At 28.8% G+C, this 25,035-nt stretch overlaps 1 protein-coding gene across 1 annotated transcript in view; it reads left to right on the top strand.

Annotated features, from left to right (window-relative positions):
* The window catches only part of LOC142328777 (ecdysone-induced protein 78C-like), a 367,857-nt gene extending 343,878 nt beyond the window's left edge, over window positions 1-23,979 (top strand). The window contains exons 4-9 of the mRNA XM_075372803.1: window positions 9,766-9,907; window positions 10,946-11,196; window positions 15,071-15,215; window positions 16,830-16,987; window positions 19,667-19,846; window positions 23,785-23,979. Of these exons, the coding sequence (XP_075228918.1) occupies window positions 9,766-9,907; window positions 10,946-11,196; window positions 15,071-15,215; window positions 16,830-16,987; window positions 19,667-19,846; window positions 23,785-23,979 (1,071 nt within the window). The remainder of the gene's footprint in view (window positions 1-9,765; window positions 9,908-10,945; window positions 11,197-15,070; window positions 15,216-16,829; window positions 16,988-19,666; window positions 19,847-23,784) is intronic.
* The last annotated feature ends 1,056 nt before the right edge of the window (window positions 23,980-25,035 follow it).

Here is a 25,035-nt window from a genome sequence, read left to right as displayed (position 1 = left end):
CCATAACTTAACAAACAAATAGGAAAAGAAGAGATTCAGGCCTTCATTCTCTGCATGTGGACATGCCCCCTATCCCCTCAATTAACAAAAATAGAAATAATAAAACTAATTTTTTTAAAATGTGTTCTTCCATAAGAAAACCCTGAAATACAAGGTGCTACCCAAAAGTTCGGGGAATTTGAATTTTGCGCGCGAACCATTGATGGTATGACCTGCTGCCGCTAGATGTGGCTAACAGTACTCTTTGTGAATCAGTGTTCCAACAGCTGTGATGGTGAGAGGTTGTATTGTTGACTTTCCTGCGGTTGTGTAACATTATCTTTTACTGCTTTGGCGAAGTTCTAAATGGCAGATTTTAAAGAGCAAAGAACCTGCATAAAATTTGCAGGTGCAGAAACATTCAGCAAGCGATGACCCTAACTTCATCTCCAACATCATAACCGGTGATCAGACATGGGTACGGGTATGACCCTGAAACTAAGCAGCAGTCGTCGTAGTGGAAGTCCCCAAGTTCACCGTGGCCAAAAAAAGCACGCTAAGTTTGCAGATTCTTTTTTTCGACATCAAAGGCATTATCCATAAGGAATTTGTTCCTCTTGGTCAAACTGTCAATGGGATGTTCTATTGTGAAGTTTTGAAGCGGTTACGTGAAAGCATTAGGCGCAAACGTTCAGATCTGTGGGGTAACAACAGCTGGGTTCTGCACCATGACAACGCACCCGGGCACGCAAGCTAGCCGTTTGGAATTTCTTGGCTTCCAAAAAGACGGTAGTGATTCCCCACCCACCCTATTCGCCTGACCTTGCTCCGTGCGACTTTTTTCTCTTTCCGAAAATAACATTTCAATTGAAAGGCCGTCGTTTTAACACAATTGAGGAGATTCAGGAAGAAACGCAGAACGTGCTTCGAACACTTACACCTGCAGACTTCCAGGGATGCATGGAATCATGGAAAAAACCCTGGGATCACTGTATCAATGCCCAAGGGGATTACTTTGAAGGAGACAGTGGAAATTATAAGTTATGGTAAGCTATTTTATTTTTATGGTAAAATTCCCCAACCTTTCGGGTAGCACCTCATATACTGTGATCCAGAAGCTTCAGGCTTTTTTGTACCCTAAATTAATAACAAAACACAATTCAGATATTTGAGCTGCCCTTTTGTAAAATGTGACTTACATTAAAATAGTAAAAAATCATCTGGTCATAAGGGAAGTTATAAACCTGACATCCAAAGAGCTCAAGCCCCTAGCTTCCATCAATTAATGAGATTTAAATAGTGCAATATTGGAACCATATTTTTTTAGTGTTCTACCTTTTAAAACCTTACTAAGCATAACATTGTTCAAGTACTTTTATTTGGAACTTACTGTGAGCAGACAACTGCAGAATCATTCGGAATGAGATAACATGCACCAAGTTATTGGATGTGATGTCACCATATAATAGTAGTTTTTATGACTTTTTAAATGTTGAAAATAAAATTTCAGTACCATAAAATTTATTTGTTTTTGTCAATGAAGTGACTAAAAAGAGCATCAGAGTACCAAGTTAGTACCTACCTCGGTGTTCTACTGAAGTTCCTGTTTTATATGGAGAGTAAGGAGAAAGAGTACTCCTTACTGTTCATAAATCTCCCTTTAATTCAAGTTGAACATTTTTGATATTCAATCCCTTCTTTATTTCAGTGTCTTGTTCCTGAGGGACTCAAAGAAAACTTTATGAAATTAAAATTTTGATTTGCCACTTCAACACTGAAGTTTCTTTTAGCCGCTTCATTAACAAAAACAAAAAATATTTATTACATTCAAAATTTATTTTCAACCATTAAAAAGTAATAAAAACTTCAGACTATGAAGCTGATATATGGTGTATGTTATCTCGTTCTTTATGGATCTCATTCTATATGACTATTTCTGTAAGTGCCGGGGATGATCATAACCTGTTTTATGTTGTTATTAATCAACAAACATCCTTGTAGATTCACAAGTAGAATGTGGCTTTTAGGTCGTGATTTGGTGTAAAAAAATAAATTTAAAAACTACTTACGTTCTATTTATATTAAAATGTATTGCCTTAAGATATTGCTACAAGATTTTTTTAACACCATTGATGTGGTTGCTGATTTCATATTTCTATAAGATCTAAAATACCACAAAAATTATGGAAGTGGACATCAAAAGTTGAACTGCAAGATATTTCCATGTATTTAGTATATGTAAATCATTTTTGTACATAAGAGTTTTGGTGAAATTTTAGACCAAATTTTTACTTCCTTGTACGAATTACAAGGAAGTTTTGTGATCACAAAAAATTTTGGTATTCAGATTTCAATGGAAATATCCATTTTGACCATCCCTGAATTGATTTTGACTAGTTTTGTTGTGACGTCTGTACATATGTACACACATACGTAAGTCCATATGCATCTCAGATAACTCAAAAACGATTACTCATACATAGGATGTTGAAATTTTGGATTTAGGACTGTTGTAACATCTAATTTTGTACCTCCCTTTTTGATTGCAATCGACTGGACCAAAAGTGTCCATAAAATCTCAGAATTCAAAAAAAATTTAGATTTTAGACCTTTTCTTAACTGCAGTAATAAGCACTCATTGAGAGCTTTTCAATGATATATCATAATTGGTACTTATTTTCATTGGTTCCAGAATTGTAGCCAAATAAAACTTTAATTAATGAAATATTTGGATCTTACGGCACATTGGCCCAAATCCAACTTCATCTTCTTTTTTTAAACTTTTTTTTAATTTAATATATTGATTTATTAATAATTATTAACCCCTGATAGTAAAAAGTTTTACGATAAATAATAATTCGATAACAATAAAAAAAATGAAAAAATATCATAAGTTATTAATGAAATAAAACTTTATGTACTTTCCATTTAAAGAAAAAGGGTGTATATATAATTTAATAAACGTACAAGGAACTCATGTGGTGTCCACATCAGATTTTTTCATTCTAATAAATGATTGTAACTTCATGATTTATGCCATTAATTACCTGGTTTTCTGCAAACAGTGCTTAAAGGGGAAAAATTTTTAAAGAGTTAAAAATTTTGTTAATTAAACACATTATTATTTTATTGAAACTTTTTATGTATGGTTTGTTATTCTATGTGTATTATTATTAAACATTCCTATTTTTGATACTGTACATGTGTACTATCAAAATGATGCCAGTTGGGTTTTGCCATAATATTTTTACAATACTTTTGATTGAGTTTGATTAATTTTTATAATCTTTAGCTATCAGAATCTTTTAGTTTTATTTATGTACTGTTTGATAAGTTTTTACTTTAACCTGGGGTTATTTTAGTAAAGAATACAAATAAAATCTATTATCATTTTAAATCTAACACCAATAAATGCCTATTATTTTAAATATAATTCATATTTTAAAAAGAAATCTCTCACTATAATTTTATAATAAATTAATAATACTTTAAGTTACTTGATAAAGTTTTTATTGAAAACAGTAAAAAAAACAAAAAAATATTCACATTATTAATAAAGCCGAAAAATAATCCCGTTTAAATATTTAGTGTCTTCCTCATTCATATTAAAATATTTTGATTTTATTAATTTTAACCAGTTCAAATTGCAACAGGTGTAAACTTGTTTTATACTTAACTCACTGATCGTATAGATACAGTCATAATTGCCACTGTGATTAAAAAGAACACTGTACTTTCTTCTTAAAGAGGAGGAGAGGTATAAGACTAATTAAAGTTCATTTCATTTTATATATAAATTTTTTTAAAAAATGTTTTATAGCTATCAGATATAATTCAAATAAAAGGTATCTTCTAACTGTATCTGGTGGATATAATATTTTGTTTTTAAATTATTTATTTATTTGATACAGTAATATATATATAATGTTTGAAGAAAAAAAATATATATATATCTTGTCATGGTAACCACTTAATGGTAAAAGGGTTATTTGCATATAGACTAGAATAACTGGATAATATAACAAATGTAAGACATGACATTTTTGGATGTGGTATTTATTTAAACACCTTTAAACCAGTTCTGTTTAATAAAAAAAAAAAAAAATGATTAGAAAAATAAAAATATTTTCTCCTGTATTATATTTAAAACATACAGTCAAATAGATTAATATTAATTATATATTTTTATTGTTTTTCATTAAATGATTAAATCATTGTTTATCAATTTTTTTTATCATTAATAACATTTGATTTCCAGAACAAGAAAGAAAAATAGAAACTTTTTTTATCTCAATCTATTGAGATTTTTAATAAATAGAGGGAGAATTAAAACCAGCTTGTTATCTTGTAATTATCACTACACTTTGTATTTATTTTCAGTCAGGTAAATAATTTATCTAAAGTGTATTATAAATCAAGGAAATTAATAACTTTTTAATCTGATTTATAATAATGCAGCCATTTGAATTACACAAAGAAATTTGTTTAAACTAAAGATGACTTTTTCAGTAGATAAAGAGTTACTTCACTTTTCAAATCAATCGTAGTGTTATTTTAGCGTATGAGTGACATTAACATTGCACTCTATGTGCTTATGATATTTAAAATAAACAAGATATTTTAAGTGTCTTTGGATTTTGGAATTTTTTTATTCTCTTTATGTATATTTTCAGTTTAATGAACTGCTTTTTATAATTTTATTATAATAAATTGTTATGCATGAAGAACTGAGACTGTCTATTCATATTTCTTGTCACTGGTTGTGCACATCTACAACCTGCATTCAGATATTTCTCCTATTTGGAAACCAATTTTGTTCCCTGTTTGGAAATTTCCAAATAGGAAACAGTTTCTGATTTCATACAATATAACAGTTCTGATTTCTTTCAACAAGCTATGACAACATTGATACAGTTCATGATATGGTTCATCTTCATTTAACTATCTGGAAGATTACTGAGAAAGTGGGAATCAGCATAGAATCATGCCACATAATTTCAACTGAAAAACTTTGTGGAGATGCATTGCATCTTTAAAAAATTTGTACCATGTTTGCTGAGGTGATGAATAGAAAGATAATCTGTTAAGATCAGCTAAGATCTTCCTGAGTATGCCAGTACTGATGAAAACATTTTGAAAAACACATAAGAGGAGATTAAACTTGGGTTTATAGCTGCGAACCAAGAACCAAGACGCAGTTGACATAGCAAGTGGGAATAGGATTTGATTAGAAGTCGAGTGGAAAAATGAGAAGGCAAGTGAGAAAAAAAACCTGCATGAATCAGTCAAAAATGAAATTAATGTTCGTGGTTTTTTATGGCTTTTGAGCTATATTATATACAGAAAGAGTTCTAAATTGTAGTAAACCAGAGTTGGATATTGCACCAGACAACACATCACTTTTTATCTGCTATTATCTACAAAACACAAGACTCTATTATAACACCCATCAACTCTCCAAACTTGATGTCTGTAGAGATGCTGAAGATGTTTTTTGACTTCCCAAACTGAAGGTAACCTTGAAAGTATGTAGTTTTCAAACCATAAACGAAATTGAGGAAAATACAGTACATCAGCTGTGCATGGTTCTCAAATACATATTCCAGGAAATGTCCGAAAAATAGAAAAAAGGGTGAGAGTTGTGTATTGTCAGCAATAGGGACTGTTTTGAATGAAACAAGCACATACAAAGTTGTAAATACGTTAATAAACTTTTTATAACATAAGTGTCTTTAGAACACAGGTATAATATTTATGAGGAATATCCGAAAAGTAACTTATATTTATTTATTTTTAAAAAAATACCAATCCAATCATAACATTTTTGTTGTATAAATTTTCAGTTCCAACTTTTACTTATATTTTATATAGTACTCAGTACTCAGCCAAATTACATGTCACTGTGATTTACAAGGTTTTAAATTTGACTCTCATAGAATTCTTCTGCTTGCAATTTAAGCCACCCATCTACAAGGGATTATAGCTCAACATCGTTGTAAAACACTAGGGCAGAAATCATATCTTCATTTTCATGAATAAAAAGAAACTCTAGGTGACAAATGTAGGTTGTAATGAGAACGTTGATGAAAATGACTCAATCAAATTGTCACAGCAAAGTTTGAATACACTTGGCAAAATGCTTCAGGTCAATGTTGTGAAATGAAATAATTCCACACATTTATTTTGGCAAAACTTCTGATGAAATTTCTTTTAAATTACCCTTCCTAACTTTTTTAATGTTCTACAGTAAACTTCTATTGTGGTGCCTTGTTCTATGAAATTAATTAACAAGACTTCTTCTCTTTTGTCTCAAAAGATAGTTACCATAATTTTCTAAAGAAAAGGTTTTCTCATACTTTTCTGGTTTTGTTAGTGAGTAAGAGTATGGCCTCATTCCATTGATCAATTTTTTGTCTCTATTTTTGTGTATGAACCCAAGTTATAGCACCTGCAACAGTTTTGTCCAGGAAATTACCTACATTAGTTTAATGCTCAAAATCGTTTAATGCCAATCTCATCCATTGTGTTTTTTGCTGTGAAAGAAGTTTGGAAACCGATCAGACACAATTCTTTTGGTAGCCTATCATTACTATAATAACTTTATAAAGAAACAAAGGAATAAAAGTCAAGAACTGGTGAACAATAACCGGTTATCTCAATCTGGTTATGGTCTTAAAGTATGATTCCAATCTTGAAAAATTTTTCAAACCTTCGCAAACCTACTCCATGCAGTTTCTATGATCTTATCGATATTGTTAAAGCATTTTATCTTCTAAAAATTCTTTCACCCAAGTCAGGAATCTACAATGAGTTAGACAGAATATTCCATGTGGGTGGAAAGTTTATATTTGTAAAACAGAGGAAGAGGACTGTTCATGTTTTTAATATATTTGTTTATTTACATCTGTAATTATTTTTTTTTAAATTAAACACAGCTTAATTTTCTGTTCAAACATTTATAAATTTTTATTGTACTTATGTTTTTATTTTTACAACTTTTTTTTAATTTAGAAACTTCATTAAAATTAATTAAAATTTTTATATACGTGATTTAAATGCGAGATAGATGTATGACAAAAAATTTTTTGATTGTTTTCTTGAATATCATATTAAATGCATAATGAAGGTTTCTCATCAAGCATCTGGAGAATGATAAAACAAACTTGTTTCTGGTACTGAAAATTAACACATGTAAAAATAAAAATGCTAGAAGTTGTGGCATATGTATATTATCAATGGTTTATGATTCAATAACTCTGATTTTTGCCACGTTTAAAGATTCAAATCACACTGTAAGATGATTATCCTTTAAATTGAACTCTGAATAGATTAAATATAAGCTGTCAGGTTAATGGATCAGTGAATCAGCATACACCATTTTCAGAAATATGATTTTATTTATTATGCTGTACCATTTATCATTTTTCTTCTTGTTCCTATCAGAATCTCTTTCATGTTTCTTAATTGCAATCAGTAGATTTTTATCTGGGTGTAAATTAATACAATAATAAAAAGTAATTTAATCCATAGAGCTCATATTTTGTTCAATTACCATATATTTATTTATTTTACTTTAAATTTTATTAATATCTGAATATACCAGATGTATTATATTTTACACATTTTATTGTATTTTTATTTTGATTTTTTGGGTTTTATTTCTTACAACCATCATTGAGATTATTGATCTAATATATAGGAAATTACTGGTTATTTTAATAAAATTTTAAAAAACACATTTGAAAAATTTGATCTTAATATTTAACAACATAATTTTAAATAATCTGTAACTGAAACATAAAGGAATTCTATAATTAAAAGTGTAGTGATAATTAAAGATTTTTGCAATTTATCTTTTTATATTTTCCTGACAAGATCGTTGCTTAATTTAAAATATTCACATAAAATAAAAAAATAGTTTTAATAGTCATAAATTGAATGACAACACTCTGACATCATTGTTGGATGAGTACTATTGGCCAACTCCTTGAGTGCAATGATGTGTTAGTTCTAAACTTTTTGACTGAACTTTTAAACTTTTTTTTGACTGAATAGTGGGACTACATTTAAATCAATCATTAAGAAAATTTATTGAATAAAAAAATATTGCACAATTAGAAAAAGAGGTACATGAATTGTGTGGTAAAATAAAACTAAAAATGTTCATATTATTGCAATAAATTCCCTTGAAAGATTAAAAAAATATTTAATGTTGGTAAAGTAGAAAAGAATGGAATAATTAATCAAAATAAAAATATCACTCAAAGTATTTAGTTTGTTTCACTGAACAAAAATTATAGAAATGCATATAACTAAATGAAAATATTTCAGATAAGAATTTATTAATGTATCAAACATGTGGGAAGGAATTAAAATAACTTTTTACTTGTTATCAGTAGACTTACTTTGTTCTTGTACAAAAAGTTATAAAATCTTAAAAATGTAAATTATGGTAAACAAGAAGTGCTTCTTAAAAAGTTTTCTAACAAAAATCTAATTTGAATGACATGGATCATGTGAATCATTAATGAGGTATTTGTAAACTTAAATAAAAAGAACGAAAGTAAAATTAATGACAGAGCTTGACCTAATTATTTATGACATTGAATTATGACAATGACACATAACAAAAATCCTATAACTGATTTTTCACAAAAAAAAAATGTATTTAAAGACTAAACAAAATAATTCTAAAAGACCATCAACTTGAAAAAAGTTATAAAATTTGATTTTTTGTAAAAAGAAGTTTTACAAAAATAGTAAAGCACATTAGAAATAGATTGCACTTTATTATGCGTACAGATAAGCTACCTTGTTAAGTCAACATTCAAGTTTCCTAATTAAAATCACTTTTAACGTATTATACATGTTTGTTTTTTCAAACTAATCAAATCATTTATATCATTGATCAGTCAACTATCAAATGATTTATACAATGCCATTCTCCAAAATGATCCTATTATAATGTCTCGGAAGGTGCCCAAAATTGATTACCTTTTGTGTAAAAATATTTTTTTTGAATGATGAAAACTGATATAACGAAAGTTAAATTGGAAATTTAACTCTAGAAATTTTCACTAACGAATCGAGATTTTCCGCTAGTGATCGGTACATTCCGATGCCTACTTTTTGGTTAAAGTTCATTATTTTTTGAAGAAATCATATAAATAAATAAAAAATATGTAAAAAAAATTTAGATCATCACTCTTAAATTTAAAATGTAAAAAATAATTGTAGGACGTTATTTGAGAATGGATTTGACAAGCGTTGATGGTGATATGTAAGATTATGTGAAAGTCAAGCTTCAAAGTAAAAATGTTTTTTCTAATTTTTTCTGATGCGTGTTTGCACCCTACTCTTTAAGCCATTCATCATTTTTCGATATTATATATCGATATAATATATATAACAAGTATGCACCTGACTACCGCGAGACATAAATTAACGAATCGGGATTTTCCGCTAGACATCGGTACATTCCGGTGCTAAGCTAAGGTGGACATTATGCATGCAAACACACACTAATACCTAGATACCTACCTTTAATAGGGTAGGATTTGTTTTTTATTTTATGTTTAATTCTCTGCCCTTTATCTTTGATAATTTACATTTCGAAGTTATTGTGTATGTAATGGATGTGTAATTTTTTTTATGGAAAGCTCTAATTTATAAATATTTTTAACGTAATAAAGTTAGTGTTAATGAAAAAGAAAATTAAGTTACATTTATTTTATTTAAGAATACACATTATATATACATCTAATTATTATATTTTTACATTTATAGGGATTCTTCAGGCGGAGTATCCAAAAACAAATTGAGTATCGTTGTCTCCGTGACGGCAAGTGCCTCGTCATTAGGCTCAATCGAAATCGCTGCCAATATTGCCGATTTAAGAAATGTCTGGCTGTGGGCATGTCTCGAGACTGTGAGTAATGAAAATAAAACTACTACTTTATTTTTCTTTAATTACTAAAACTTTATTTTATCACATTATGTTTTTGTATTTATTTATTCACATGAATGACCACAGGCTGATACACTATTATTACACTACACTACACTATTATTATTTACAATTCTTTTTTATGAGCAACAAAGATAAATTTTGATATATGTGAAAAATGCCAGGTCCAGAAAAAAAAAACAGATTAGGCAGAGATGCCATCACTCCACCTGCAGGTTTAGTGGTTACTGGTATTTTCATTTATTCTGAAATAATATAAAATAGGTGAATAAACTAAAAATCAGCCTAATGTAGCTACAGCAATTTTTTTCATATGTCTTGTCATTTACAAGAATAAATATTTCAAGTTGCACTGAATAAATATTTCAAGTTACACTGAATAAATATTTTAGTGTAACTCTTCACTGAAATATTTATTCTTTACTTCCTTAATTAGTTCATCAGATGTCTGATCAATAGAACTCTTGATACATATTCAATGATTGGCTGAAGTGTCCATTTTTATCTCTTTTTACCTTCTTTTATGGTTTTTGTAGTCACTTCACTGATATTGGTTACTCTATAAATTTTATAATAAATTAAAAATTTCATGTTTAATTAGTCATTTCTTATATAATTCATATGTGTAAAATAAAAATTATAAAATAAAAAATAGCTTCTTTTATAGTTCAAATTATTCTCATTCTGAAGAGGAAATTATCTTTCACTTTTTTTAAACTATCTATCATGTATAGCAAATAAATTTGGAAATTAAAAAAATTGTAATCTCATTCAGATTGTATTTTTAAAAAGAAAATTTTGTTAGAAGTATATAGGTCAGAAAATAAAACCAGTTCTATTTCTTTCCTGTATGTTATGTGGATTACTAACAAAAAAAAAGTTCAGCTACCAGACCAAAAATTTAAGTAATAAATCAATTAAAATCACTTTATATCCAATAAGAGTATTGGTTATTTAGTTTCAGCGATTCTGAATATTTCTACTTTTTGGTTTTGCCAGCGGTACGATATGGAAGAGTGCCAAAGAGATCGAGAGAACGAAGTGGAGAAGATACTGCACGAGTTACTCCTACAGAAAATTCCGAGCCGGTGACACCTGCAGCTGCAACCCCTACTGACTGGGAATCTGGTGATATGAAATCATTAGCGGCTTATGATATAATTTTAACTATATCTCAGGCACATCATGCTAACTGCGAGTATACAGAGGATCAGACTAGAGGTCTTATTCGAAAACCCATCACATCTCCCGTAAGTTATTAAAAGTAATAAAAATAGTTAATTAAAAATGATGGGTCATTGTTTATAATGGTTTATTAAGGATGATTTTCTTTTATATACCTTAATTTCTCTCTATTAATAAATTAAATTAATAAAATTAAAATAAACTTTATCATAAACTTTGATCATTTCAGCTTGCTACAAAACAAAACAAAGGGATTCATTATAATCATTTTTTATGAAAATAGTGATGTCAAAAAAACATAGTAAAGAGTGTTTGCTGTAATATCTGAAAAGTCACGTATCAAGATCCATTATGTTTTCTTTTAATACTACAAATTGTAAGTTCCTTGGTTGTGCCTTCTATACCATTTGTTGTTGGTTTTAATGAAAATTAAATGGTAATTAGGCAACCCTGTTTCTTCACAAACAAGGGATTTAGCTACTTGTGTGTCCTGTATAACTGAATTTGCCCCAGTTTCTTTGAAAAATTCCAGATGATTATATGATTCACTCACTCACACCCATAATAATGTACTTTAAACTATCCCCTATTTATAGCAGAGTCCTTAATAAATATTTCAAATTGACAGTCCTTAATTATTATTATTATTATTTATTATAATTATTATTATTTAACTCGCGTCATTCTACCAATGTTGGGAAAAATAAGCTGGTTTTTAAACAAAAGCGCTTTATCAGTAAGATTGCAGCACTGTACCAACAAATAAAAAGTGGAAGAATCTGAAAAAATCCCCAATCTTTCAATTTTAAAATAAAGAGAGCTTCTGAAGAAGCTCTCTTCAGACTGAACCTTTTTGATATGATTTTAAATTTTTTTGTTGAAGATAGAACCAGTAGCAGCTCTTGTATAGGCACTATGGAACTGCAGCACCCCTTATTTCCACTTGATATTATCGATAAAATTGAATATAATGTTATTTTTTGTTTAATTCTTTCTTTATACTTGTACAATATATAATCCTTAAGCTTAATGTCAGTAGCCATCCCCCAGTTTATGAAAAAGATACAAAAATTTTTATATGGAACTGTGCGCTTCACAGTTCCAGAAGTGTGGTGTTTGGCTGTAGTGTGCATGCACACATAGGAAGCTGCACACAACACTGTGAGGGAGAGAGAAAACTGTCACTCTCACAGTTCCAACCCTGGCGTGCTGGTGGAAGGTAGATTTTTTTACTCTCCGTGTGTATGGAACGTTCCCTTTTCTAGGTGGAAGGAATATGAAATCGGTTTAGTTCTTTTTTCAGTAGTGATCAGAAGATGACAGAAAGCAAGGGCACTTTGATTGTCAAATTTGTCAAAAAACACGCTGGAAGGGCGAAAGAGAAGGTAATTAGTAAAAACTAATTATTTATTTGTTTCTGTGTACATAGAAATTTAAATTAAGCACCATTGGATTATATTGTTTTTAAGCGGACATTTTATTAAGTTATATTCTAATAATACTAAAAAATATTATCTGTATTGACGTTTTATTATTTATTCGGTTAAACCAAATACAGTTTTTAAGCACAACCATGTACCATATTCTTGAATGTGATAAGGTGTAGAATTAGATTATTATCCTGCTTCTAGCTACTCTATTTGATTCATTTTCTTTTTCAGTTCTTTTATTTTACAGAAAACTTTAACCATGCCTTGAAAAGACCCAGAAAAAAAATTGTCTGGAGTAGCACCATACTAATTTTAGCTATGAGCCACCACTGGGTAGAACATATATAGAAAAATAGATCAATATACTATATACTATAGTTCAATTTCTGTTAATTTAGTGGATTGGGTGGGGTTGAGACCCATGGGAGTCCGTACCCCTCTTCTTATATATGGGAATCATTATTTTCATTATATCATTATTCTTTTATATTGAATATCATTACTTTATTTAAGGGTAAAATAATAATACAGTAATATTTCAGTTTTTTACAGGAAAAAAACAGGAGGGTAAGTCTGAGGAGGTTTGAAAGTTTAAGATCTTTTCAATTCAAGTGATGGTACACTTCTGGTCCCACAGATCCATTTCCATTTCTATGGATGTTTGATGAATAGTTTTCTCACAATCAGATTTTATCTTTTATTTATATATTGTTAGTAATATTATTATAAAGCGTATCAAGGCAGATGAAATTTATTACCAAGGTTAAGATGTACAAGAAGGGTTATGTAATTACTATTTAGCCTAATAGAATTGAGTATAGTTTCCAGGTAGGCAACAACACTCGTAGTAGCTTTAAAACATTGTAGGGATTTTTCATAGTGGTTTAGTTGCCCTTGAGATTACCCTGGTCAGACAAACAGAACTTTATGTCTTTATAAATTATAAATGTGTACTAGCATTACACTGAAAAAAATCAGAGCACATAGTAACAGTTCAGACACAAAACAGAAATTTTAAGATTTTCTGTTGATATTTTTATTTTTTCTGAAACTATAAATGAGTGTGAATTAAAAATAAATGGTATAGAAATTTAGAATTCTGGTTTCCATGACTTATCTTACCATATTGACTGCAATTCACTTTGATTAAACATTAAAGTTGAAAAGGTTTACCTGAGTTTTTCCTAGCTTTTAGTCTAAATCAATCTTGAGAGACTGCCACTGATAACACTCACAACTACTGTTATTTGTTGGAAACAATGCTGGTTTTGGATTAAGTTTAGGAGTAATTTGTTTTTTCATCATTTGCTTAAACAGTATGTATATGATTTAAATTGTGTCCATCTATTTATGTAGAATATAGTTTTTATGTATTTGTATATTTTAAGTACCTCAAGTATGTCTAGTTTTCATTCTTTATTGTTTACAAGTAATATTTTCATGTAGTTGATAATTTATTTATATGTGTGATTTTGTCGATGAAAGTATTCAGTGGTGGAATGAAGTTCTTTTATCCATTCTTTATATCATGAAAAGTGACATCCTGTAGAACTATCTAAACTAAATTAGTTTAAAGTGCTATACTAAGATAAACCTACGTACAGTAAACTGTACCTAAGTTGAACTTAGTACAGTTAGAGTAATCAAGTTTATAGTCTTCAGGTAAATGAAATTTACTTGATATTAATTAAATTTAAATCTAATTGTTTACATTCATTGCCACGCAATTATCCTATACTCTTTTAATCTCTATAATCTAATAATCCTGTAAATGAAGATAATGAATTAAATATTTAGATGTGAAAGATACAGTATACCAGCAGTCACAGAATTTTCTTCTTTAGATTGTAAAATTACAAAGGATGCCCAACCCAAGAGAGCTTTTGCACAAAAATCAAATTTGTTGGTATCAAATATTGATCTGGGAAATAGAAAGACCTTTTTTTAAATATTTTTACTTTGGCTGTTGCTTTATGGTACTTGAAACATGGGTGGTAGGAAAACCAGAGAAACAAAAAAATTGTTATGTGCAGTTGTACAGAAGAATATTTACAGTTAGTTAGATTGTTAAGGTATAAAATGAAGATATTAAAACAAATGAAGAGTAGAAAAACATTTTCAACAGAATATTTTTAAAAAGAAAGATGAAGTCATCTGTTTATTTAAGTCATCCAAGGTTACTGAATCCTGCTATGTAAGAAAACTTTATGGTAAAATTAGTAAACGAAGACAAAAATTACAGTATATGATGCAGATAGTTGAAGATATAGGATATAAGGTAATGTTAAGCCTGAAAGATTAACACTGAATAAAACGGAATGTAGACATGCATTGACCTGTTATTAAATGACTGAAGACAAAAGAAAATTGAATTGAATAACATTACATAACCGATTCATTGTAATTATTCTTCCCTACCTGTATTTTATTAAGTATCATAAAATTTAATAAATGTATATTTATTTCTTTTTTTTATTTTAGTTGATTATATTCTTTACTTTATTTTCAGCCTTCACCTACCTGTTCGAGTCCAGAGGTGGCATCATCTACCGCTGAAAGTGCAGAACAACAAAGGGTATGGCTGTGGCAGCAGCTGGCAACACATGTAACACCTAGTGTACAAAGGATAGTAGAATTTGCAAAGAGAGTTCCAGGTAAATCACATTTATTTCCTTATAATTACCTCCCCGTGAAGTTTTTTGTATAAATGAGATTAGCATATAAATATTGAATATGTAATTTAATGCAGTTAATGTAATTGATACTTTTATTTAGAAGACAAATTTTAAGGTTTAAAATATTGAACACACAATATGGTGGTAAATTTGAACTTCAAGAAAATATTTTAGAAACTTTTCATAAAATTGAAAAAAATAATATTTAGAAAAGTTATAAGTCATTTTTTGTAAAGTCATTTAAATATATGTCAATTAATGTTTTTTTAATATTCTGATATTACTTTCAGAGTTCTAGAATTTGTTTCACACTTACTCTTGTCCTTTTTGAGATGTTCACTGATAGTTTCTTGTGACAAATGTTGTTCTTTTATTTCTTTATATTTGCGTATGATAATCAACATACATGCTTGATCCTAAAACTAGATCTTATTTCATCATCTGTGTGGTGGAGTAACTCCAAAAACATCAACCTGAGTTGATGTACATCTTTAGTCACTATTCATCTCTTCAGCAGTTAACAAATGCCCCTATAAATGAATGAATCATCTTTAATAGAAAAAAAACAATGTACAGCTGAAGTGTAGAACTAGCTTCGTCTTTTTTTTTGCCATTCTATTGCTTTTCTTGTTCATGTTTTACTATAAAATTAAAATTTGTTTTATTCAAATTCTATTGTAACATACTTAGTTTGCATTTAGAAATACTCATATTAATAACTCTTATTGTCTACCTTCTTAAAAGAAGCACTTCTCTAATTTTGGAGTCCAAAATATGTATGAATTTCCCAAATACAATGGTACAATTAACCTCTATGATTAACAGTAATATATTTTTAAGGTATAACAGGTATCAAACACTGGCCAGTGTTTGACAGTTTTTCGCTCAGAATTCTATTGGACAAAACCGATTGACATAAAATTTGGACAATAATTAGGAAATAGCTCAAGAACAAAAGTTATGTGCGCTTTTACCCCAGGAGGTGGATGCCATCCTTCTCGGGGTAGAAATTATTACATTCAAAATAACAGCAGAAATCGATGGAGAAATAAATTCTAAGCAAAAAATGTTCTATAAAAATTTTTTGTAGTCAGTACTTTTTGAGTTATTGAAAATGTTAATTTTTCATCCAACCATTGAATGATTTTACCTTGAACCCCCAAAAAACAAAAAGCACACATCAGAAACACATAACTTTTGAAGTAGAGGGTTAGATAAGCTTAATTACAAATTTTCATGAAAATCAATGCTGTCAATATTTTTACCACCAAACATTAGACTAAGAAACCAATCAGTATTGTGGCAAAGCAGGGTCTGCTACATTCATATCTGTACATGTACTGAACTACGACTATAAAGAAATTGATAGTAAAATAAAAGTATACCAATTAACATCTTTTTAAGGATATTAAGAAGTGCATCTGTAAAACAAGAAAAGTAACTGTAATGTAAATATAATTCCTTACATAGGTTTCATAAATCAGAATAATTGATATCTAAATACGGATTAATAATTTTTATAATAAAAATAAATGAATACTTTTTGGTTTATTCAAAATTCTTTATTGTATTTAACAATTTTTGTTTTTTTAGGATTCTGTGACTTAAGTCAAGATGATCAATTAATTTTAATTAAAGTTGGATTCTTTGAACTTTGGTTAGTCCGTGTATCAAGACTTACCTCAGATTCATCACTTACCTTTGCTGATGGAACATATATTACAAGGCAACAACTGGAACTAATGTATGATGTAAGTATGATTTAAACTGCACCTTGTAATTCTCATATGTTTTGATAACTTTCCCAATTATTCTTAAATTTGAAAATTTTATTATCTTATTTCAGCAATTACCAAATTTATTTTAATGATATCTTGTTCAATAAATGTTATTAAATATTCCTGTGTCATTCCTTCAAAAAAGTATGTTAAAAAAAATATATATATATTTGTGTGAATGTGTAGGGGGGTGCATACAGAATGTAACAATAGGTTCCTGCTAAATTTCACACCTTTATTCTCATGATTAAAGAATGAAGAACACTCATTTAAGCAAAGATCTGAAATGCTTTATTTTCAGTTTGCAGGTAGTCAAAAATTTTTCTCCTCTTTTGACCTCAAAGATACTTTGAGGTCAATGTGGTACTTTGATGGAGCTAATACAGATTGCACTGCTGTATAATTTTTTATAAAAGAATTTAAAGAAATGATTCTGATGTTCATTGAATACTTTTTCTTATTCTTATTAAAAAAAATTTCAAAGATTAAAGTTTTGATACAAAGTTTTTAATGTAGCTAATTCTAAAAAGATTTATGTAAAAAGAAATGCTGCGGTCAGTTGCATAATTCAGGCTGTTGAGAGCATTGTCCTTGACAGTCTTAGAAGAAAAATTAAGGGTAACATTAAAGAAATAAAGTATGCAAAAAAGAATTGTCAAAAAGATTATTCTATTCTTTGATTAAATTTTGAAATACAGAACCTGTGATGACCATATCTCATCTCCTTCTCTCCCATTTAAAAAATTGTAACCAAATTAAATAACATCAGTGACCCACATTTAGAAATCATTGCACAAAATTTCATAAAAATCAGTTAATACAGAATGAGATATATATCAACCAAAATGATAACTGATGAAAAAATGCAAATAGCTAGGCTTATTATTCCCCACTTCCAAATGAAATTGGCAAATAAACAATCATAGTGACCTACTAATGTAATGCAATAATTAATAAAAGAATGTAACTGAATCCAAAAACAATATAAAAAGCATTTTTTGGCTCCACTTTTTTATGTGGGTGAGAGGAGTTGTTTAAAACAAAACTGCATCCCAGTTACCTAAAGAACATGAAAAAATTTATACACTTTGATTAAAATTTTGAGATTCGGGACCCATAAGGTATCAAATCAATTTTGACCAAAACTAAATGGCTTCAATCCCCAGTAAACAAAAATCATCATACTGAATTCATCCAAATCAGTCCGTCCAGTCTGGAGATGTCAAGCAAAAAACAGGCAGAATGATATACGTATCTTCCACAACTTTACCATTATAATCCTTCCACCATTTTTAATGCTAAAATTGTGTTAGATGGTCAGATGCGGTGATGAAATGTCAAGATCTTCAAAAATCTTAAAATGCAAATATTCACCCAATTAGCAGTATTACCCCAAATGAGGAAATTTCCCCAAAACTAAGGTGAGAGTTTATTACATTTTACCTAACAACTTATTGTATGTGATGAGTTATAAAAAGAGAAGTAATAAAAATACATGGGTTGCAGACACTTAATTTATTCAAAAAATTATCTTATGAACAAGAAATGCATTAATAATCACAACTCAACAAACACAATAGTCTAATATTGGCTGTATTGTGATGGCTTCAAGGGAAGATGACCACTGAAGAGGGCAGTGAAATAAAATAAATTTGTTAGGCTTAATCTAAGAAACATGTTAAAAAAAGATTACTTACTTATTAAGCAAATTATTAGAATACAAATCAGCAACTGAGAGGTAAACAGTTGTAAATTCAATGGAAATTCGATGGAGTCTCCATCATTTACCTCTCAGGTGATGAAATTTATCCTGTTTTATTTTTAAAACATACATAAATATTGTAGTCACGATCTGGGTCTAAGAGTCATCTCTAACCAGGAATGACGTTGCTACCTTTGTTCTCATGCGTAATACTCAATAGGATGAATGTTTCTTTTCAAAACTTGTTAAAAGATCAATTATTCTAGTTAATAATTGTGAATACATCAATGTATTCACAAATGATTTGTTAAAAATGATGTGAATACATCAGTTGATATTTACATCGTGATTTCTGTTTTTCATGACTGCTAAAAATTTCCGTGAAATTTCCCCAGACAGCCCAAATTTCCCCCGAACCATGTTTGCGTGTTCGGACATATTCTGCTCCCCTATAGCTAAGTATCTTCAGGTAGGAGATAGGACTTGAAGATTTTCTGCACATTTACAAATTCAACTTATTAGTATGCTGTGCAGAGAATACTACATAATGAATAATGAAGGACTGTATTGATAGCATCCTCAACCTGTTCTACATCTTGAAGAAGGTGATTGTAATCAGCAACTGAATTATTATCAATGATTATGTGAAAATAATATTAAATAATCTTTGCAGAAGAAGCAACAGCTGAAAGATTTGTTTACACCATCACTGTTAAAGCAACTGAAAGAAGTATGATAATTTTTTTAAATGTTATATTAAATAAATTTGTTTTTGTTTGTAATTAAATAATTATTAGTTTTATGTATATCCCTTTTATAATTTTTCTCCACTAATTACCATAGATATTAACACCATGTAAAGTACTGATACTCATATCATAATACTCATGATGTTTCAGTGTTTCATTACAGTGTAAATATTACAATTTAATTCCTGCTTTTTTGTTTAGAGTGAATTTGTTTCATCGCTGTTGCATTTCGTAAGTTCATTCAATGCGCATTCTTTGAATGATACAGAACTAGGATTATTTTCAGCAATCGTATTATTATCAGCTGATCGACCCGGGGTCACCGATGTTAAAGCTATTGAGCATCATCAAGATAAGCTCATAGAAGCATTAACTATCCAGGTAAGTAGCTTCTTGTTTTAATTAAAAATATATAGATATTGAATTTAACTAGTTTTTAAGTTTTATTTAATTCATATTTAAAAATGAGTGCATCTTTATTTCATTTAAGCAAATGGTTAGTAATAAAAGCACATAGTAGTCTAAATCATTTGTAGAATCTCCCTCAACAATGAAATTTACAAAGTAGTCTTTGTATTTGTTTTTTTATTTTTTGCAATCTGTACTGTTTTATTGTAAACATGCATTTTTAACGAACATAACAAATTAAAACATAAAAAATAAAGTAAAAAATGAATATTTAAATGGTGTACAAGTTGTTCACAGTTTGCACTTCATTAAATCACCTCACTGTTTATTGAAATATTTACTTTAAAATTATTTTATGTTTATATTTTTAATTATTAATATGAACTTTAATAACACCTATTTTTTAAATATCGTAATTAATTGTGTTTTTTTTCTGCTGTTCTGATCAACGCTCTACCTTGATACATCCAGGAAAATGCTGGAGCCATTCCTTTTTTTTTATTCGTGAAATAGCATGTCTACCTGGATGTCGAATAATTGCCGCCTTGGTTTAGAACCTTCGTTATGTTTAATTATTCTAAATCTTTTGTTTTGCTGCTTCAATTAAATAAATAGTCTTTATTATTTTATATTGTAAATCAATTTTATTATAAAATTTGAACTTGTAATAACATATACCAATATTGTATTAACACATGTTGAACCATTAATGACTGGCACAAGACTGAACAACAAGAGCATAAGACTATATTAACAATTCATTTAAAAAGGAGTAACAAAAAAAGTGAGATTTAAAAAAGAGTAAGAAAAAAGTGAGAAACCAAAATTTAAAAATTAAATAACTCAATTAAATAGCCTCATTTAAATACCTTGTTTAAATTACCCTGAGTCTTAACACTACCCATTCCTGATGTAATCAGTATAATTTATTAGTAAGAATTAAAGATTTATTAATTCATTAATTAATAAAGATTTTATAATAAATCTATTAATTAAAGATTTTAAAATCCTTAATATCAATTTACTTTACCTTTTATATTGGTTGGAAATTAATCTGAAATTTTTGCACTACTGCAAAATAATTCATTTTTCAGAAATGTATTACATTTCAAAAATTACCATGAAGTAAAATATATCTTGTTGTTTAATTATTTTTTGGCTTGTGTAATTAAAAGAGTTTTTAAAAATATCATGAATTGCCATTTTATGAATTTTAAAATCATCAATCATTAGCGTAAAACAGCAGGGTTTTTTTTTTGGGGGGGGGGTGAAAAACGCCTGTGCGTTATCATCGCCCAAAATTTTCTTTAATAAAAAGGTAAAATAATAAAATTAAATAAGGTTTAAAACTAATATAAATTATATAATAAAAAATTTAAAACTAAGTTAAAACAAAAGTTAAAAAAGTGAAATAAAACTCAAAACTAATATTGCAGACGGAGTCTTTAAAATACAAAAGAATCTTTAATCCATCAGAGTTTATTATCGATGGTAGTTGTCCAGTCACTTTGCCACCTTGTTCTCAGTGATTGTTTTACACGATTAATAAAATCAGAGGTAGTAACTCGGGTGAGAAAGGAGGTTGAATACACGCTTCTTTGGCAGCATAATCTGCTTGTTTATTACCTGGAATCCCTATGTGGCTAGGGACCCAGCAAAAACTTACTTCTGTGTTGCGATTATTTAACTCAGCGATTGCATTGTAAATTTCAATGATGACAGGATGTTTGGAATAAAAGTTTTCTAACGCCTGGAGAACACTACACGAGTCACTACAAATAAGAATGTTTCTATATTTAGGGTTAATGACATTTAGAGCATTTTTTATAGTGAGTAGTTCAGCGGTGAACACACTCATAATACTGGGTAGGCCAAACATATAAGTTCTTTCATTGACAACAAAAGCACAACCAACGGTATTGTCTTGTTTCGATCCATCAGTGTACATCACCACGTCTGGTTTCGTCTTGGTGAGAAAACACTGAAACATTTGTCAGAAAACAGTAGGTAGTGTTGATTGTTTATTGTATGTCGTAAGGTCAAAAGTAAAATTTACAAGGTTTATTCTCCATGGAGGATATGAGCACGGATATGATGGAAAGAATGACTGAGTGTCAACATTTATATGCTGCAGCAGACATCAGGTGTGGACACCTACAGGTGCAGTACAGCGTGGATAGTCCTCATACTTTCTTAAATTAGGATTTCTAAGAACTGAGTCAAAAGCCGGGTGATTTGGCTGTCCTTTGAGACGGGAGCATTTACAGAATCATAAACAGTAATCTGATTTTTCAGAATAAACTGAAGACAGATTGTTATTTTAAACCAGTACAATAAACATATAATTTTCTGCGGAAGATAAATTCTTCCTATGTACTATTCAATAGTCATGTTGGCATGATCATTAAAAATTGTAGTTTTAGACTGTTCTAGTCCTGAAATTTATGTCCACTGAAAAACAAAAAGACAATCTCAAAACATACTTGTGAGATACATGTCCCATGCTTTATATCTTCCAATAGATTAGAAATTTCAATTTTTGCTGTTTATTAGCACCTTGTGGTTCATTCATTAAATATGACCTAAAGAGTTAAGGACAATTATTGTAATTACACAATGTAAGAAACAACTAATAAAATCTCTAACTCGCACAGCCAAAAGTCTTGGAAAGTTCAACAAAAAAAATAACCAAAAGTCTTAGAAACCACACAAAAAAAATCCCTGATCACCGAATCATTAATCTAGGCTTGTCAAAATCTCATTTCTAAAAGCAATAACCATCATTCATTACAGATCTGTTTCTGACAAAATCATATTGATATGTCAATAAAGCAGTGAGTAATTTTTTTTTTATAAAAAGTAAAAGTTTTAATAAGTGTATGTACTTGTATATATTTATTACTTATTTAAAACCTCTTATGAATAAATCAAAATAACAAGATTAACATAAACTTACCATTAAGCTTATCAAATTCATAGATTCATTACCATTTGTAAAAGACTACATCAGTTAGTGCATTACCATAGTTACAAGTAAAATCTGATAGTAGTCATAACCAACTGAATCAAATAGTGGTTACTGTTAAGCTAGCTATCAAAAATTGTTAAGCTTGTCCAGGCCAGTAACTATATAAATACCACTGTACAGATTTCACACAAGTTTCAATAATTAGCAATGGTAGTTAGAAAAATATTGTGCATGAGATTGGACAAGGCAAAAGAAGTATGTGCAAGATGACTTTCTTTCCTTCTCTCACCAGACCACACAGAAAAATGTTTGAAGAAATAAAAGTATGTTTAGAAAAATAATCAGCAAAATATGTTTAGGCTATGATTTATTTACTCTATTGTGATGTTTGATTGACTGGAGTCTTCCATTTTATTCCTGTAATGAAAAAAGCATAAAAAGAGTACATAATATTATTCAAATCTGAAAAATTGAAACCAACAATCTGATTTGGATGAATTTCCTTCAAATTAAGGCCCATATTTATACTGCTACTTTAAGAATGTTAACTTAAACTTAAACTTATTCCACAGCCATGGCTTGGCTACATCTGATTATCACCTTTTTACATCATGAAAGGAATGTTAGGAATTAGAAAATTTCACAGTAATAATGACTTGCATTTAAACTTCACAGAACTAGTTTGAGAAGCAACTAAAAGATTTTTTTTTGAAAATGGAATTAATAAACATACACAGTGGTTGAACAAGAGCATTGCATTCAAGAAAAGCTGTATTAAAATATTATTGGTAATACATTTTTATTACCATGTAAATAAAATTCATAGCAATAAATTCTTTTTTATGTTTATTTAGCCCTCATTAAGAATTATATACAGTGAAGCTTCATTATTTTTTAACTACATAATTCAAATGAATCTTTTTATCAGTAATTTTTTTTTCAGGTTAGTAGAAATAATCCTTCAAATGAAACACAAGTGATGTCTAATATTCTTTCAAAACTGCCCGAACTGCGAAATCTTGGTGCAAAACATAGTGTTCACCTTGAATGGTTCCGACATAATTGGGAAAAACTGAGGCTACCACCACTTTTTGCAGAAATATTTGACATTCCAAAATGTGAAGAAGATCTACAATGATCAGGTACTGATAAATATTTCTATATTTAAATTTATTTTTAATTTCTAATATCATTTAATTAGAGAGTCATTTTATTTATTATTTTTTTAGAAGTTTAATTACATTTCATCATGCGTATTAATGATGTTCCAAGTATTGTGGAAAAACTACATTGCATGAAATCAAGTTTACTTACCGATTATTCATATGCAGACATAAAACTTTATCTATGATATATGGTAGATCTGTTACTTTTATCTCTATACTTCACCATTGATAATCTGAGGTAACTTAGTAAATAAATTATTAATATTAAAGTCTGTTAATTTTAGGAGAGGAAATATTATTCTTGATGTATGATAAGATCATGGATAATTGGTAACTTCAACCAATTCACATACAAGCTGATGTTCCACAATAACTGAAGAATTTTAAATGTAGCAACTTGGAACAGTGAAGTATATGAAATAAAAATAAGATACCAATATCCAAAGTAATTTTTAAAAGACTGGTAACTGTCGATAAGTAGTCTGCCCTTTTTATTCTTTCGTAACAACTTCCTTACATTATTTTTACTTAAAACTAAGTTATTTTGTTAATATTATGGTAATAACATAAACATGATGCCATAATATTAACAAAATTATTTCATAAATATGTGTTTACTTCAATTTCACATTTATATGTCATAAGAAAATATAAAAAGCTAATGAAAGCAAATCTGTTCATTTTTGTAGCTTAAATTAACTTTGCAAATAAAATTAGGTTTTTTACATTTAAATGAAAAAATACAGCAAAATTAACACATTTATTTTATTAATTTGTATTTATTACTATGTACCGAGTTGAAATCATTTATGTATGACAGTTGACATCAGCTTATTTTGAGGCACAGCTTTTTGTTTTTTTGTTTAAGTTCAACTGGTGGAGAGTAGCCTGAAATGTAATATTCCGTTTACATTATACAGCATTATTTTTCAAAAAGCTATAAGAAGGAAAGTAAACTGTATTGGCTCCAGATTTATTGAACTGAATTACAAATAAAATCTTATTTGTTGGTTACAGGTATTTTGTGA

This window comes from Lycorma delicatula, chromosome 8 (genome assembly GCF_047948215.1).
Source record: "Lycorma delicatula isolate Av1 chromosome 8, ASM4794821v1, whole genome shotgun sequence".
Classification (NCBI taxonomy): domain Eukaryota; kingdom Metazoa; phylum Arthropoda; class Insecta; order Hemiptera; family Fulgoridae; genus Lycorma; species Lycorma delicatula.
This window is presented reverse-complemented; position numbering and strand designations above follow the sequence as displayed.